We start from the raw sequence: 13,833 nt of genomic DNA, 5'->3' as shown, positions 1-13,833 counted from the left end.
TCTTTGCTAGTCAGGTCCACCCTATTTTATTACATCACATTTATTTATTTAAAACATGAGCAAAGATACTGTAAATGATTTGAATGAATTTATCCAAAGAGATGGAATGATCTTTTGAATATGGGAAAGGATTATTGTTTCTAAATAAATATCTATGAAAGAAAAACTAAGACATGTAATATGGAGGAATTAGTATTTATTTATTTGCACACATACCACGTTAAATAATTCTCTAAATAACTCTGAATTTGGTGAATGCACACAATAATCTTTGCTGCTCCTATTTTCAACAATAACCCTGTGGGCTGAGAAAGAGTGACTGGCTAAAGTCACCCAACCAGCTTTCATGCCTAAAACAGGTGGCATGCAGAGCCATATCTGAGGGCAAGTGAGGCATTGCTCTATGTCAGCTCCAGTATTCATGTGTGTGCTGGCCAGCTGATTTTCATCCTTCTTTTCAGCCATTTTGGCTCTCCTCGGGCTCCAGAAAGCCCCCTGAAGCCTGGAGAAAGCAAAAAACAATGGGCCAATCAAAAGTTTGGAGGTTGCAGTGAGGCCTGTGTGCATGCGTGGCAGTGCAAGAGTTGAGTGCATGTGCAGGGGGAGGGCATTGCATTGTGGCTGTGGGCATGCATGTGCGTGTTATTTCACACGCCCACCCTTTTAGCACCCAACCCAAAAAAGGTTCGCCACATTGGCATAGAACAATGCTAAGAAATATCATTGTCCCACTTATAAAGCAGATTCTGATGTTCCTATTGACCCCAACATTGTTGTTTGATCCTTCTCTTTAGGATATATTATAAAGAGATTAAGCAGCAACCTGATTTTCAAAGACATGGGGGTCAGTATTTTTTAGCCCTTACAATATACTGTAGACCAAACTAAGAAACTAGTGACATGTAGGCTGGGACTACTTTTTTTATTGTAATAACTACCGTAACAGAAAGTCTGGCTGTAGTTCCTCCCTCCCTTACTTTTTCTTCTTGTAAACTGGGACAGGTTCATCTGAAAGTTTTTTCTCAAGTTATTTTCTTCATCTGGGCACAAGACTCTCTTATGTGACCATTCTGCCTGCCTGGTTGAGGTTCTTCCTCCCGTCCTTCAAGGTCGTTCCTCTGCCCTTTAATTTACATTTTTTATTTAGGGGTAGTGATTTCTGACAGTCTCAAAATGGGTGAGCAGTGTGCCCGGGCGGTAGGAAAAGCAAGTAGGATGCTTGGCTGTATAGCTAGAGGTATAACAAGCAGGAAGAGGGAGATTGTGATCCCGCTATATAGAGCGCTGGTGAGACCACATTTGGAATACTGTGTTCAGTTCTGGAGACCTCACCTACAAAAAGATATTGACAAAATTGAACGGGTCCAAAGACGGGCTACAAGAATGGTGGAAGGTCTTAAGCATAAAACGTATCAGGAAAGACTTAATGAACTCAATCTGTATAGTCTGGAGGACAGAAGGAAAAGGGGGGACATGATCGAAACATTTAAATATGCGAAAGGGTTAAATAAGGTCCAGGAGGGAAGTGTTTTTAATAGGAAAGTGAACACAAGAACAAGGGGACACAATCTGAAGTTAGTTGGGGGAAAGATCAAAAGCAACAAGAGAAAATATTATTTTACTGAAAGAGTAGTAGATCCTTGGAACAAACTTCCAGCAGACGTGGTTGGTAAATCCACAGTGTTCTGCCGGGCTCTCTGGTAGAAGCCTCCCAAAAATTCATGGGTACAAATTTCAGACACACACGTTTGAAAGTTCAAAACAATGTCCTTTATCACAAAATTCAAAAGAAACAAAGCAACCTTTTTGTATTGCAAAGAGCACTCTTCCCCAAAACAACCTTGTAGGCTCTACAAGTCCCTTAATCAGTCCTTAAGTACTTAGCTAGCAGCTGTGAAGAAACGTCACAGCCCTCCTTCTTCCCACAAAGTGAAACATACACACACACTTTACTCTGCTTTGGTGTCAAAGGTGTGAAAAATCCACAAACAAAGTTCAGAAACAGTGAGGCACAATCCCGAAGAACTGCGATCAGATAATCTTCCACAACGGCCAAACTAGCACATTGCTATTTATAGCAGCAGCTCTAATTACTGGAGCCCCACCCAAACACAGATGGCCTCTCTTATCTCCTGTAATATTTCCTCAATTGATCTCTTTGATGCATAAGTCTGCACCTGCGTGGGTCTAACACTTCCTCATCCAAATCAACCGAAGATAATGGAGATTGACTTCCTGGGCTGTGTGCCAAGCCCCCCTCTTCCAAGTCACCCCCACCTTCTTCTTCGTCCAAGGAAACTGCACTCCCTGACTCTGCCAGCAACAAAACAGGCCTAGGACATGTTGACGCTTCCCCTGCCTCCACCTCCACATTTGCTGGGGCAGGGGCTGGGCCAGAGCCAACCACAACACACAGTAACTGAAATTAAACATGTCTGGGATAAACATATAGCCATCCTAAGATAAAATATAAGAAATAGTATAAGGGCAGACTAGATGGACCATGAGGTCTTTTTCTGCCGTCAATCTTATATGTTTCTATGTTCCTACATCATTATAATTGGTCTCTTTTTTCCCCCTGTAGGAAACACTTTCAGGAAATGCTGTGGAGAGATTTTTGCTCTGCTTCTTATGTGTTTCAGGCTTTTCTCTTTTCCCGATGTTTTTTATGCTCAATGAGAGATCAGGCTCTTTCTCTTTTCATCTTCTGATCTCACAGAATTGCCAGAACTGTCAAACAGATATTTTAAAGTGGTTTAAAGTGGAAGACAGGGATCACTAAATGTGACCTGCATTCAGACAAGACAGGGATACCATTCATTGGGAAGACTGCTAATACGATTGAAGGTTTAGAATTGATCTCACAGAGAATACCAAAATGCTGACAAATAAGACTGGTGCTTTTTTTGTTTCTGCTCACTCTTTCCATTAATATAATATTTAAAAAAAACAGAAAAAGAAATGGCCCCTGCTATTTACAGGTGTCGAAGAATAGATACATTTCTGTCTCTTGGTGCTATTTAGGTGAACCATGGCATAAACTACAAACGTTCTTGAAATCTTCAATAATAATAAATGCATTAAGCTTACAAATTCTTAGGTGTTCTGTGAAGGAAATATAGGATCAGTATATTGAATGATTCATGATTTATGTCCACTTAATTAAACAGTAACACTACTGGGGGAATATATGTGCTTGAAAAATGTTGGTAGTTTTCCTTCTGACTATGTGCATCCCAGGAGGTTTCTGATAGAAACACTATACACTAATGACTGCATCTCAAATGATCCATCTGTTAAGCTACTGAAGTTTGCAGACGATACAACAGTGATCAGACTCATTCGAGACAATGACAAATCCGCATACAGACGGGAGGTTGAACAACTATCCTTGTGGTATGACCAGAACAATCTAGAACTAAACACACTCAAAACTGTAGAAATGGTGGTAGACTTTAGGAGAAACCCTTCCATCCTTCCACCTCCCACAATACTAGACAACACAGTATCAACAGTAGAGACCTTCACATTTTTAGGATCTATCATATCTCAAGACCTAAAATGGTCACCTAACATCAAAAACATTATAAAAAAGCACAACAAAGAATGTTCTTTCTATGCCAGCTCAAGAAGCTCAAACTGCCCAAGGAGCTGCTGATACAGTTCTACAGAGGAATCATTGAGTCTGTCCTCTGCACCTCTATAACTGTCTGGTTTGGTTCTGCAACCCAACAAGACCGACACAGACTTCAGAAGATAATCAGAACTGCAGAAAAAACAATTGTTGCCAACCTGCCTTCCGTTGAGGACCTGTATACTGCACGAGTCAAAAAGAGGGCAGTGAAAATATTTATTGACTCCTCACATCCTGAACATAAACTGTTTCAACTCCTACCCTCAAAACGTCGCTACAGAACACTGCACACCAAGACAACTAGACACAAGAACAGTTTTTCCCCCGAATGCCATCACTCTACTAAACAAATAATTCCCTAAACACTGTCAGACTTTTACTAAATCTGCACTTCTATTCTACTAGTTTTTCTCATCATTCTTATCATCCTTTTCCTCCCACTTATAACTGTATGACTGTAACTTTTTGCTTGTATCCTAAGATTTTTATTAATATCGATTGTTTCTTCATTGCTTATTTGACCCCTATGACAATCATTAAGTGTTGTACCACATGATTCTTGACAAATGTATCTTTTTCTTTTATGTACACTGAGAGCATAGACAAATTCCTTGTGTGTCCAATCATACTTGGCCAATAAATAATTCTATTCTATTCTATAGCTCACCGGAGCAGTGACTGCAGCCTGTGTGTAGATTTGGATGAGGTGAGTGGGAAGACAATCCGGAACCTTTGAAGAAGAGAAATCCCATAGTTCAGTAAGGACTGGAAAGAGTCTGCCAATTCAACTGTCTGCAGGAAATAAGCAACATATCAAAGATGTAAGACGATTCAGTCCTGCTTGGTAATATCTGGATCATTTCAAGATCATGATCAACTAACGTTATAGTAAGAGAGATGTATTTCAGTTCACTTTATTGGATGGGCATTGTAATACTCTACAACCCACCTAAGGGATAAGTGTCTGATGTTGCAACCTAAGACGTCTTTAACTCGCCCAGACTGTTAATCAGCGCTATAGCTCCAAAGCTTTTCCTTTCTTACCTGCTCAGACCGTAATCGGCCTTGAATCCACTGGTACTCTATGCTGGTGATCTGATGGAGCAGGCAGCTGCTGTTGAACTCCAAGAACTGATACAGCTTGCTGTAAGCCAGCCAGTGCCTGTATTAACAAGGGAAGGAAAGCAGCATTAATGCCAGAAGAAAAACCATCAAAAAGTACATTTAGAAACCAACCCACCCCCCACCCCCACATGAAGTGACTTGACCAAACTATAGATTGGGTGTGTAATCAAATTGGCTGGTTTTGCCAGTTTGCTGAGGAACATTTATTGGTTTATAAGCAAACTGCAGAAAAAAGAGTTAAAAACAGTAGAAATTGTAGCATGCAGTTCTTGGCAAATACCGTTGCAGGAATGGCATTCAATAGGCAGGATGTAGGAATGAATCAAGGAAATCCCAGTTGCAAAAGAAAAGTCAAAATTATCGAATTTATGAATACAATTCTAGGGGTGGTACTAAAACCTGGTCCCATGGCATGCCTGCACATTTTAATAAAATTACAACATTCTCAGGCTATAGAAAAGAACTTTCACAACTTTTTTTTAAAGAGAGGGGCTGAAAGTGCCAGGAATACTTGGTTTACAGAATGTTGCCTTGAGTGGAAGCATGCAGGAGATATTTACGCCAAGTCTTGGTGGAAATCTGAAATGTCTTTCTGAGTAGCGTGTAGATACAGGATAGTAACGGCATGCTTGCTTAACTCTCCATCCCAGGAAGTGCTGCCAGCCTGCAGTGAAAGAGAAGAATGAATGGCTCTCTATGATATCAGATGGGGGGAAATGTAGCATATCCATTGCTTCACATTTTTTGCAAATAACAATTGCCCTTATTGTGTTCAGGTTTTTCTTTCTTCTGAAACTTAGTTCAATACAATTCCCCATTTACCTAGCATTTTTAATTGACTAAAGAGTTAATAGCTCCACTTCAGCTTGGAGGAAATTATCAAGTGGATGAAGTTGAGGGATGCTGATCAAGTTTACAGATGATAAATAGCTGGGAGGACTGGTATTTTTAGTGGAAAGTAAGAAGATTCAGTATGGTAGGATATGGATAGGCTTGTATAGTAGGCAAAAATGAATGGAATGCAACTTAAGAGGTAGACATGTAAAATCTGGCATCTCTGCAGGAAAAATGAAAGGCACAGGCATAGGATGGGAGAGAACTGGGTTGGTAGTATTATGGTTAAATATGAGCCAACAACTGGTATGTGGGGTATGTTAACAGGAGAATGTGCATGAACTTACAGGAAGTAATTCACTCTACACTGATTCCACTTGGAATAATGTGTCCAGTTCTCTGCGCCAGAAAGGATAGTAACAAAGAGGAGTAAATTCAGAGGACAGTGATTCAAATGGTGAAGCCCTGTGAGGTCACGTAAAGGGTCAAAATATATTTAGCCTACAGAAATGATAACTAAGGGGGAGATATGACAGGAACATGAACCGGGGTGGCGCAGCAGGTAGAGTGCTGTACTGCAGGTCACTGAAGCTGACTGTAGAACTGAAGGTCAGCGGTTCAAATCTCATCACCGGCTCAAGGTTGACTCAGCCTTCCATCCTTCTGAGGTGGGTAAAATGAGGACCTGGATGGTGGGGGCAATATGCTGGCTCTGTTAAAAAGTGCAATTGCTAACATGTCGTAAGCCGCCCTGAGTCTAAGGAGAAGGGCGGCATAAAAATAAAATAAATAAATAAAATAAATAAATAATCTGTTGTCCCAAGAAAAGGGAGTAAACTTATTTTTCCTCAAGGAACAAGGATCTGGGTGTAAATTAGCACATAGAAGAAACCCCTTAAACAAGACATGAAAATTTTCAAATAATTTAAGATCTGACACAGTAGAATTGATTTTATTTTCTTAGTTCCACAGAAAACTGTACTAGAACCAACAGGTTAAAACTACAAGGGAATTAGATTCAAGCTAAATGTCTGTTGGAATAAGTTCTCAGTCAGCGGGACGGACTGCCACATGAAATGAAGAATTCTCATTCTCTGAAGGCCTTCTGACAAGGGGTGAATGGTCATTGTTAGAAATCTACTAGAACCTTTCTAACAGATGACCATTCACCCTTTGTAAGTTCTACTAGAACTTGCATTGAGCAGTATGTTGGACACAGCTTTTAAGATACCTTCCAACTTTGAATCTACGGTTCCAAAAATATTACAGCAAATAATAGCTAATTGCATAAAAACAATTTTGTCGATCTCAGAAAGCAATTTGGATTTAAATAGGAAAGATCTATCATGTCATTCCAAGACTATAGGAATCTGTTTTGCAGTTGGTCATCCATACATACAACTTCATCACCTCAGAGTAAAGTTTCTTTTAGATGTATGAATCCATTTACAGCCCTGAAATTTTGCCATTAATCTTCTAAGATTTCAAGTGGGGGGCAGAGCTCAAACCAAATTTGTATCTTGACTTCAGAGAAGAGTTGAAAAGAGCAAAGAGGTCAGCTGAACTGACTGCAACATGGAATCCATTTGTTTTCCAGAGAGCAATTTAATATATGTCATTCTGTCATAATTCACTTAGCAGTATCTATTTACCTGGTATTGAAGAATCTCATATGAAACAACCTGCTGAAGAAGTTGCCGATGAACTTTGTAACTTGGCTGTGTCTTGCTGGCCGAAGTAGCTCTCTAAAATAATATATATATGTATACTGATTCAGCTTTCAGAAGATATTAGAATTTCTGCCAACAGGTATCATCCTTACATATACATCCATGTTCACTATTATAAAAATAGCATATCTAACAATAGATTGTTGATGTATCAATTCTAGAATATCTGACTGTCTTCTACCTTTGTGAAGAAGGGAGAAAGACTTTCTTCCCAACCAGACCACCACAAGAGAAAAAGATCTCAGTGATAGGACAGCCTTATGTCAAAGATTGCATCAGCTATACTGTTCAAAAAAATAAAGGGAACACTCAAATAACACATCCTAGATCTGAATGAATGAAATATTCTCATTGAATACTTTGTTCTGCACAAAGTTGAATGTGCACAGCAGCATGTGAAGTTGATTGTCAATTAGTGTTGCCTCCTAAGTGGACAGTTTGATTTCACAGAAGTTTGATTTACTTGGAGTTATATTGTGTTGTTTAAGTGTTCCCTTTATTTTTTTTGAGCAGTGCATATTGAACGGGTCTTAAAAGGTTAAATGGATCAAAACTGTTTAAATCAGACTTTATAAAGTACGTTTCCTTTACTCAATGGGAAATAGATTTCACTTATCCCTACCTTCTTATGTATTAAAAAAAACTGCAGATGGCAATGCCCTCGGTTAGGGTAAGTATCAGTGCGAGGTTCCAGCCTGTACCAGCGATCCTCCCGACAATGCAGGTCCTACAAAAGCAAGGTGAAAAGTCTTAGCTCAGAACCACATTATTTCTTGAAAGTGCCATTTCTCCATTCCTACTACATTTCCAGGAAATGGCTCTGCTTTCATCATAGAAATGCAATGTCTCAATTAACTGAGAAATTGAGAAATTGGGCAAGCAAGAGAAAGCACTCAAATGGATCCACCTATCTTACTTCATTGTACTGTAATTAAATTTCAGTGCAATCATTAATAGTTTCACAGGAACATTTTTTTTCTCAGTTATGCTAATGGTTGATTCATGAGAACAGACCCTGAGAGGGTTCTATAGAAATCTTCCTTGGTAGCAAGCACACACTTGTGGTTTCAACCTGCCCCAGTTTATTGCACTTCAAGTATATTGAACCAACTCCAGAATTCTGATGCTAGCTGGGAACTGTGGGACCTAGAATCCAAGATATTTGTAAGTCAACTGGCTAGGAAAGATCAATATGTTCTTGAATTAGTTTGTAGCTGGCATAGCTACAGATATTTATAGAGCCAGCCAAGTTCTCATAAACCCTGGCTTTCTATTCAGAGGCCACAATAGAAATTCACCCTGAGGCGTACAAAATAGCCCTCTGTTATTTTTCTGATTATTCCAGAAAAATCTCTTACAGCATTTTTCATTAGGTCTGGTTTTTGAAAAAGGAATATTATTTAGAGCAGTGTTTTTCAAACAGTGTGCCGGGGCACACTAGTGTGCCGTGAGACATAGTCAGGTGTGCCATGGGGAAATTAAACATGGGGCCCCAAACTATGGCCTGCGAAGGCCATTTATCCGACCTGCCGCCAGCTGCCTCCATCTGAACATAAATATTCCCCTCACAATCCCTCCTGCTATCAGTGACAGGAAGAGTGGAGGCACAGGGAACGCTCACTAACCAATCACCTTCTAGGATTCATCCCAACCACTAACGATGGACCAATAGTAGGCCTCCTCTCATCCACACCCTGGAAGGTCCCTACTCGGGCTGCCACGCACTGGTCATTGTGTGGCCACGCTGAGTAGTTGAAGCTGCGACTCCTCCCCATGGTCCCAATTTCTAATCCTGGTCAGGCATGGAGGTAAATTTTGCCACCACTAGATGAAGCCTCAGCCTCAGCTGGTTATGTCTATCCCGATGGTGTATATAGATATTTGACCTTTTTCTTTTTATAAGAGGCCCCCACAGAGGATGATATACAATGCATCATTTTGTGTCATTTTGGTTGGTGGTGGACCCCAGGATTTTGTAAACTAAAAAATGTGCCACGTCTCAAAAAAAGGTTGAAAATCACTGATTTAGAGCATGGTGAAATACTCTGTCACCAAGTTCTTTCATAAATCACATAAAAGGTTCACATGAAATTTCAGTTAACTTGTTTATTTAATGGCGTTTATGTTGCTGTCTAAGTGGAGAAGTTAGACCACAGGTAAAGAAAGACTAATCTGGCCAAGATCAAGGTGGTGTGTGTGTGTGTGTGAGAGAGAGAGAGACAGAGAGAGAGAGAGACAGAGAGAGAGAGAGAGAGACAGAGAGAGAGCATTATTCTGGCAACATGCTATTTCCTTCCTTACCTGCAGATGAATGACCACATTCCCCAGGAAATCATCCTGTCCTTTACTTTTCCGAGCATCCTTAATAATTCTGAGTAGGAAAAAGCAAAACAAGGACAAAGATGATAGAACATTTCTCATGTACAAAAAGTCCAAAGAGAAACAGAATATGCTGCCTTCCTTAAATATTTGGGTTTGTCTTATGAGCTGAATTATGTAATTAATAAAATTTAATATACAAAAAGTCTCATTATCAGTCCCAACCTCTTCAGGCCACGAAGGTCACTCAGTTCTTCCAATTTGTGCCGTACAGGTTCAACAGCATCAGAATCCCTAGAAGAAAGCAAATACAAATATGCCTTAAACATGATCTAAGTATTGCCCACAAGATCATATGCTGCAACGTCCTGCCTGTCGGCAACTACTTCAGCTTCAACCACAACAACATAAGAGCAAACAACAGATTTAAACTTAGTATTAACCGCTCCAAACTTGACTGTAAAAAATATGACTTCAGTAACCGAGTTGTCGAAGCGTGGAACTCATTACCAGACTCCATAGTGTCATCCCCAAACCCCCAACACTTTACCCTTAGATTATCTATGGTTGACCTATCCAGATTCCTAAGAGGTCAGTAAGGGGTGAGTACAAGTGCACTAGTGTGCCTTCCGTCCCCTGTCCTATTGCTCTCCTATATCTCCTATACCTTTCTTCTATTCCTATATTTCTTCTTCTATTCTTTCATTGATATGTCCTATTACTATATCTTCTTTTCTATTATTTCTTAGATATATTTTACTATGAGTATCTCCTCTATAACCTTCATCATGTATTTTACTATGTGTGTATAGATATATACTAAAACCCTCATTGTGTATTGGACAAAATAAATAAATAAAATAAAATAAAAGGAATCAAAGCAAGAAGAGCAATTGATTGATTGATTGATTGATTGATTGATTATGTGCCATTATATGAGGACTGACATTCAGAAGTCACCTAGATATATTTATACCTTCTCCAAAACGATCTGTTCCCAAGCTGACAATTCTTCTAATAGTGGAGAAGAGAGATATCCGGGCTCAAAATAACCTATTCTTATTTTTGTTTACTTAGGGGATGTTCCAACTCCTCAAAGATGTTTGAAGGTGAACAATTTGAGGCCCATAATCATCTCCCCCTTTTTGAAGCCCTTGGATCTCCTTCTGAGTAATTTTTGAAAACTGACAGCACAGTTCTTTGATATTTATAGATGGGAAACAAACTACAGTCAACACAACAGCAAAATAAAAGGAGCCCCCTCCTTCACAACCATGGCTCCACTTATCAAACGTGGCCTCACTCACTTTGTGGCCAGGAATATTAAATGTTCATCTCGACACAAAAGTAGTTCCCTTAAGAATTTCCTCGTTTTAGTCATAGCAAGAAAGAAATACAGTGCCAGGTTCCACTTAGAAAAGAATTTATTCATATTAAGAATATCTTTTTTGGAGATGAGTCTCCGGAGAGGGGCGGCATACAAATCGAATAAATGAAATGAAATGAGTTACAATGTTTGCTTTGAGTCTGCTGCAGGATGAAATATCAAACCCGTCACCGTGATCTAAAAACTATGTTTATATATTTTTATCTTGTACAAATCATTAAACAAGTTGAGGAAAGAATGCAGAGGCTGGCTGCTAGAATGCTTTCCAACCCTTTCGCCAGCTGTGGCCACAGGCTTGTGGGCGCACACATGCACTGGAAAACCAGCCATGTTGCATATGCTTCACTCTGGTCATTTCTAAGTGATCTGCGGCTACTCCTCATTATATTTGCCTAATGAATCGATCTCCTTTGTGATTTCCTTTGGAATACTTTTTCTCAAATTTTAATGGGGTACAATGAAATTCAGAAGGAATGAAGAGCCAGTTCTGCTTACCACATATCGAGCTGGAATTCGGTGGTTTTTACATCTTCAAATTCCCTGGAAGAAACAGTTAAAAAAACATAACTAATGCAAGGGAACAATGGAGTGAGAAGGAGGTCTACACAATCCTCTTGCCTGCTATTGTGTTGTGGGCTTCAATAGGCAAGAAGCAGACCATCATAGCTACATTGACTCATATATTGACTCATAACTGGAATTGAGGCACAGCAGGCAAATGCCTGTGATTTATATTCTGGGCCCACAGGTCATAATACTAGAAACAGACCACCCAAATATGAATGTTCTAAGTTTCCCTCCAAAACAGTTGAAGTTAATAGTTGGGGTCATCTAAAGGTTAGTTTCACTTTAGCAGGGCTTAAATCAACTATTTATATATTTAATACATAACACCTGCATGGAGAGGTAAGATGGAGCTAGACCCACTCACTGTCACATGCCAGCAGGAACAATTATCCATTCACTGAACTAATGTAAAAGGACTACATCTGCATATAGATGTATATCGGGATCCTTTTCTGCTAAGTCAGTGTTTCCCAACCTTGGCAACTTGAAGATATTTGGACTTCAACTCCCAGAATTCCTCAGCAAGCGAATGCTGGCTGGGGAATTCTGGGAGTTGAAGTCCAGATATCTTCAAGTTGCCAAGGTTGGGAAATACTGTGCTAAGTAATAAGAGAAGTAGATTTGGGTGGAACTAGTTGGTGAATAGGTATATAGAGATGATGGACAGCAACTATGAACCTGATTGTATGTTCAAAGAATGAATGAGAAGCATGTATTCAATCGACCATCTCCTTCCACAGCTAACGACAGAAATAAAGATTAGACAATGGAGCAGCTGGACTTAAAAATCTACATTCTCTAGATACCTCAAATTGTGATTCCCAGGAAGTGGAGCAATTGTCCAATTTATCTGGAGTAATATTTTTTAACTATGGCAACTTTAAGATACAGGGATGTCAACTCCCATAATTCCCCAGCTAGCATGAGGAAGTTTGTTCTGTACCAATGTAAATAGACTATGTAAATAGGTTATGTCAATCATTATTCGAAGTTGCCAAGATTGTAAAACACTGATCCGAAGGCTCTCAGGCCATCCTATCTTACAAGTTTAAAACCAATGGCTATTGTACAGGAAGAGGTCTAGCAGTATGATTACCCCTTTCCAATACCTCTAATATAGCCCACCAAGGTCTCTCTTTTCTCAGGCCTTTGGCCATAAAGAAAACTATCAGATGTTATTTGCCTCCTGGTAAACTCTTCCTGGGTCTTCGGCTTCATACAACCACCTGTTTATCTCTCTCACCTATTTTCTGAGGGCCATGGTGGCACAGTGGTTAGAGTGCAGTACTACTTCTGCTAGCTGTAGTTCAAATCTCACCAGGCTCAAGGTTGACTCAGCCTTCCATGTGGGTAAAATGAGGACCCAGATTGTTGGGGGTGATATGCTGACTCTATAAACTGCTTAGAGAGGGTTGTAAAGCAATGTGAAGCAGTAGTATATAAGTCTAAGAGCTATTGCTATTTGTGTCCCAACAGCCAACGAAGAACTTTTCCTGGATATTTTCTAGAATATGAGCTAGGTTGCCAATAACCATCATTTTCCAGACCTAAAATTATCTAAGTTTGATTTTCTAATAAGTCCAATTTTCCATTAAGGCCAACGCAAATTAAATAGGCTAAAGAGATGAGACGTACAGAATGAAGGTTTCATCCCACACTGGATTTAATGTCTGGTGGATGACTTGTGTGCGATGGGTCTGGTCCTCTGGCATCAGGTTCTTCACCACGCCCTTAGATCGCCTTTTGTTCTCCTGATGAGAACCATGGGCTGAAGAGCCCTGTTTTTTCCTTTCTATCCCTAGGAGGCAGTATGGATCACTTAATCCTGAAAGCAAAGAAGGAGCTTTAAGATGTGCAGGGGTCGTGGACTATGATAAGGTTTCATAACAATTATGAATCCTTTTGAAACAATTATGGCAGGAGGCCCTCTAAACTTTTCTTTCCCCGTTCCACTTGGTATTGATATTGTGCATGGAAATCCAAGAAAAAAAAAGTTGCATTCTCTCTATCCCTCCCTCCCTTATTAATGTGCAGTTCTGCCGTGCACACTTACGCAGTGCCAAAAAATCCAGACAAAAACAAAACAAAAACAAAACAAATTTAAAAGCCAAAAACAAGACTGCATGCACAGTGCCAGAAACTCGGTTTCTGCACATGCTCAGAAGCATTTAAAAAAATAGCCAAAGACCAGGTAACGACTGCATGCATAGTGCTGGAAACTCGGCTTCTGCACATGC

General features: G+C 39.8%; 1 protein-coding gene across 9 annotated transcripts in view; it reads right to left on the bottom strand.

The window, feature by feature from the left end:
- The window catches only part of UNC13D (unc-13 homolog D), a 65,205-nt gene that overhangs the window by 26,378 nt on the left and 24,994 nt on the right, over positions 1-13,833 (bottom strand). For all 9 annotated transcript variants that reach the window (XM_070739895.1, XM_070739899.1, XM_070739894.1 and 6 more), the window contains 9 exons: positions 13,232-13,421; positions 11,525-11,569; positions 9,868-9,936; positions 9,625-9,694; positions 7,946-8,050; positions 7,246-7,338; positions 5,320-5,423; positions 4,679-4,796; positions 4,302-4,426 (listed from right to left, as the gene is read on the bottom strand). In XM_070739895.1, coding sequence (XP_070595996.1) covers positions 4,302-4,426; positions 4,679-4,796; positions 5,320-5,423; positions 7,246-7,338; positions 7,946-8,050; positions 9,625-9,694; positions 9,868-9,936; positions 11,525-11,569; positions 13,232-13,421 — 919 coding nt within the window. The remainder of the gene's footprint in view (positions 1-4,301; positions 4,427-4,678; positions 4,797-5,319; positions 5,424-7,245; positions 7,339-7,945; positions 8,051-9,624; positions 9,695-9,867; positions 9,937-11,524; positions 11,570-13,231; positions 13,422-13,833) is intronic.

The sequence above is a fragment of the Erythrolamprus reginae genome, chromosome 2 (assembly GCF_031021105.1).
Source record: "Erythrolamprus reginae isolate rEryReg1 chromosome 2, rEryReg1.hap1, whole genome shotgun sequence".
Classification (NCBI taxonomy): domain Eukaryota; kingdom Metazoa; phylum Chordata; class Lepidosauria; order Squamata; family Dipsadidae; genus Erythrolamprus; species Erythrolamprus reginae.
The sequence above is the reverse complement of the archived record's forward strand: the minus strand, read 5'-3'. Positions and strand labels throughout refer to the sequence as shown.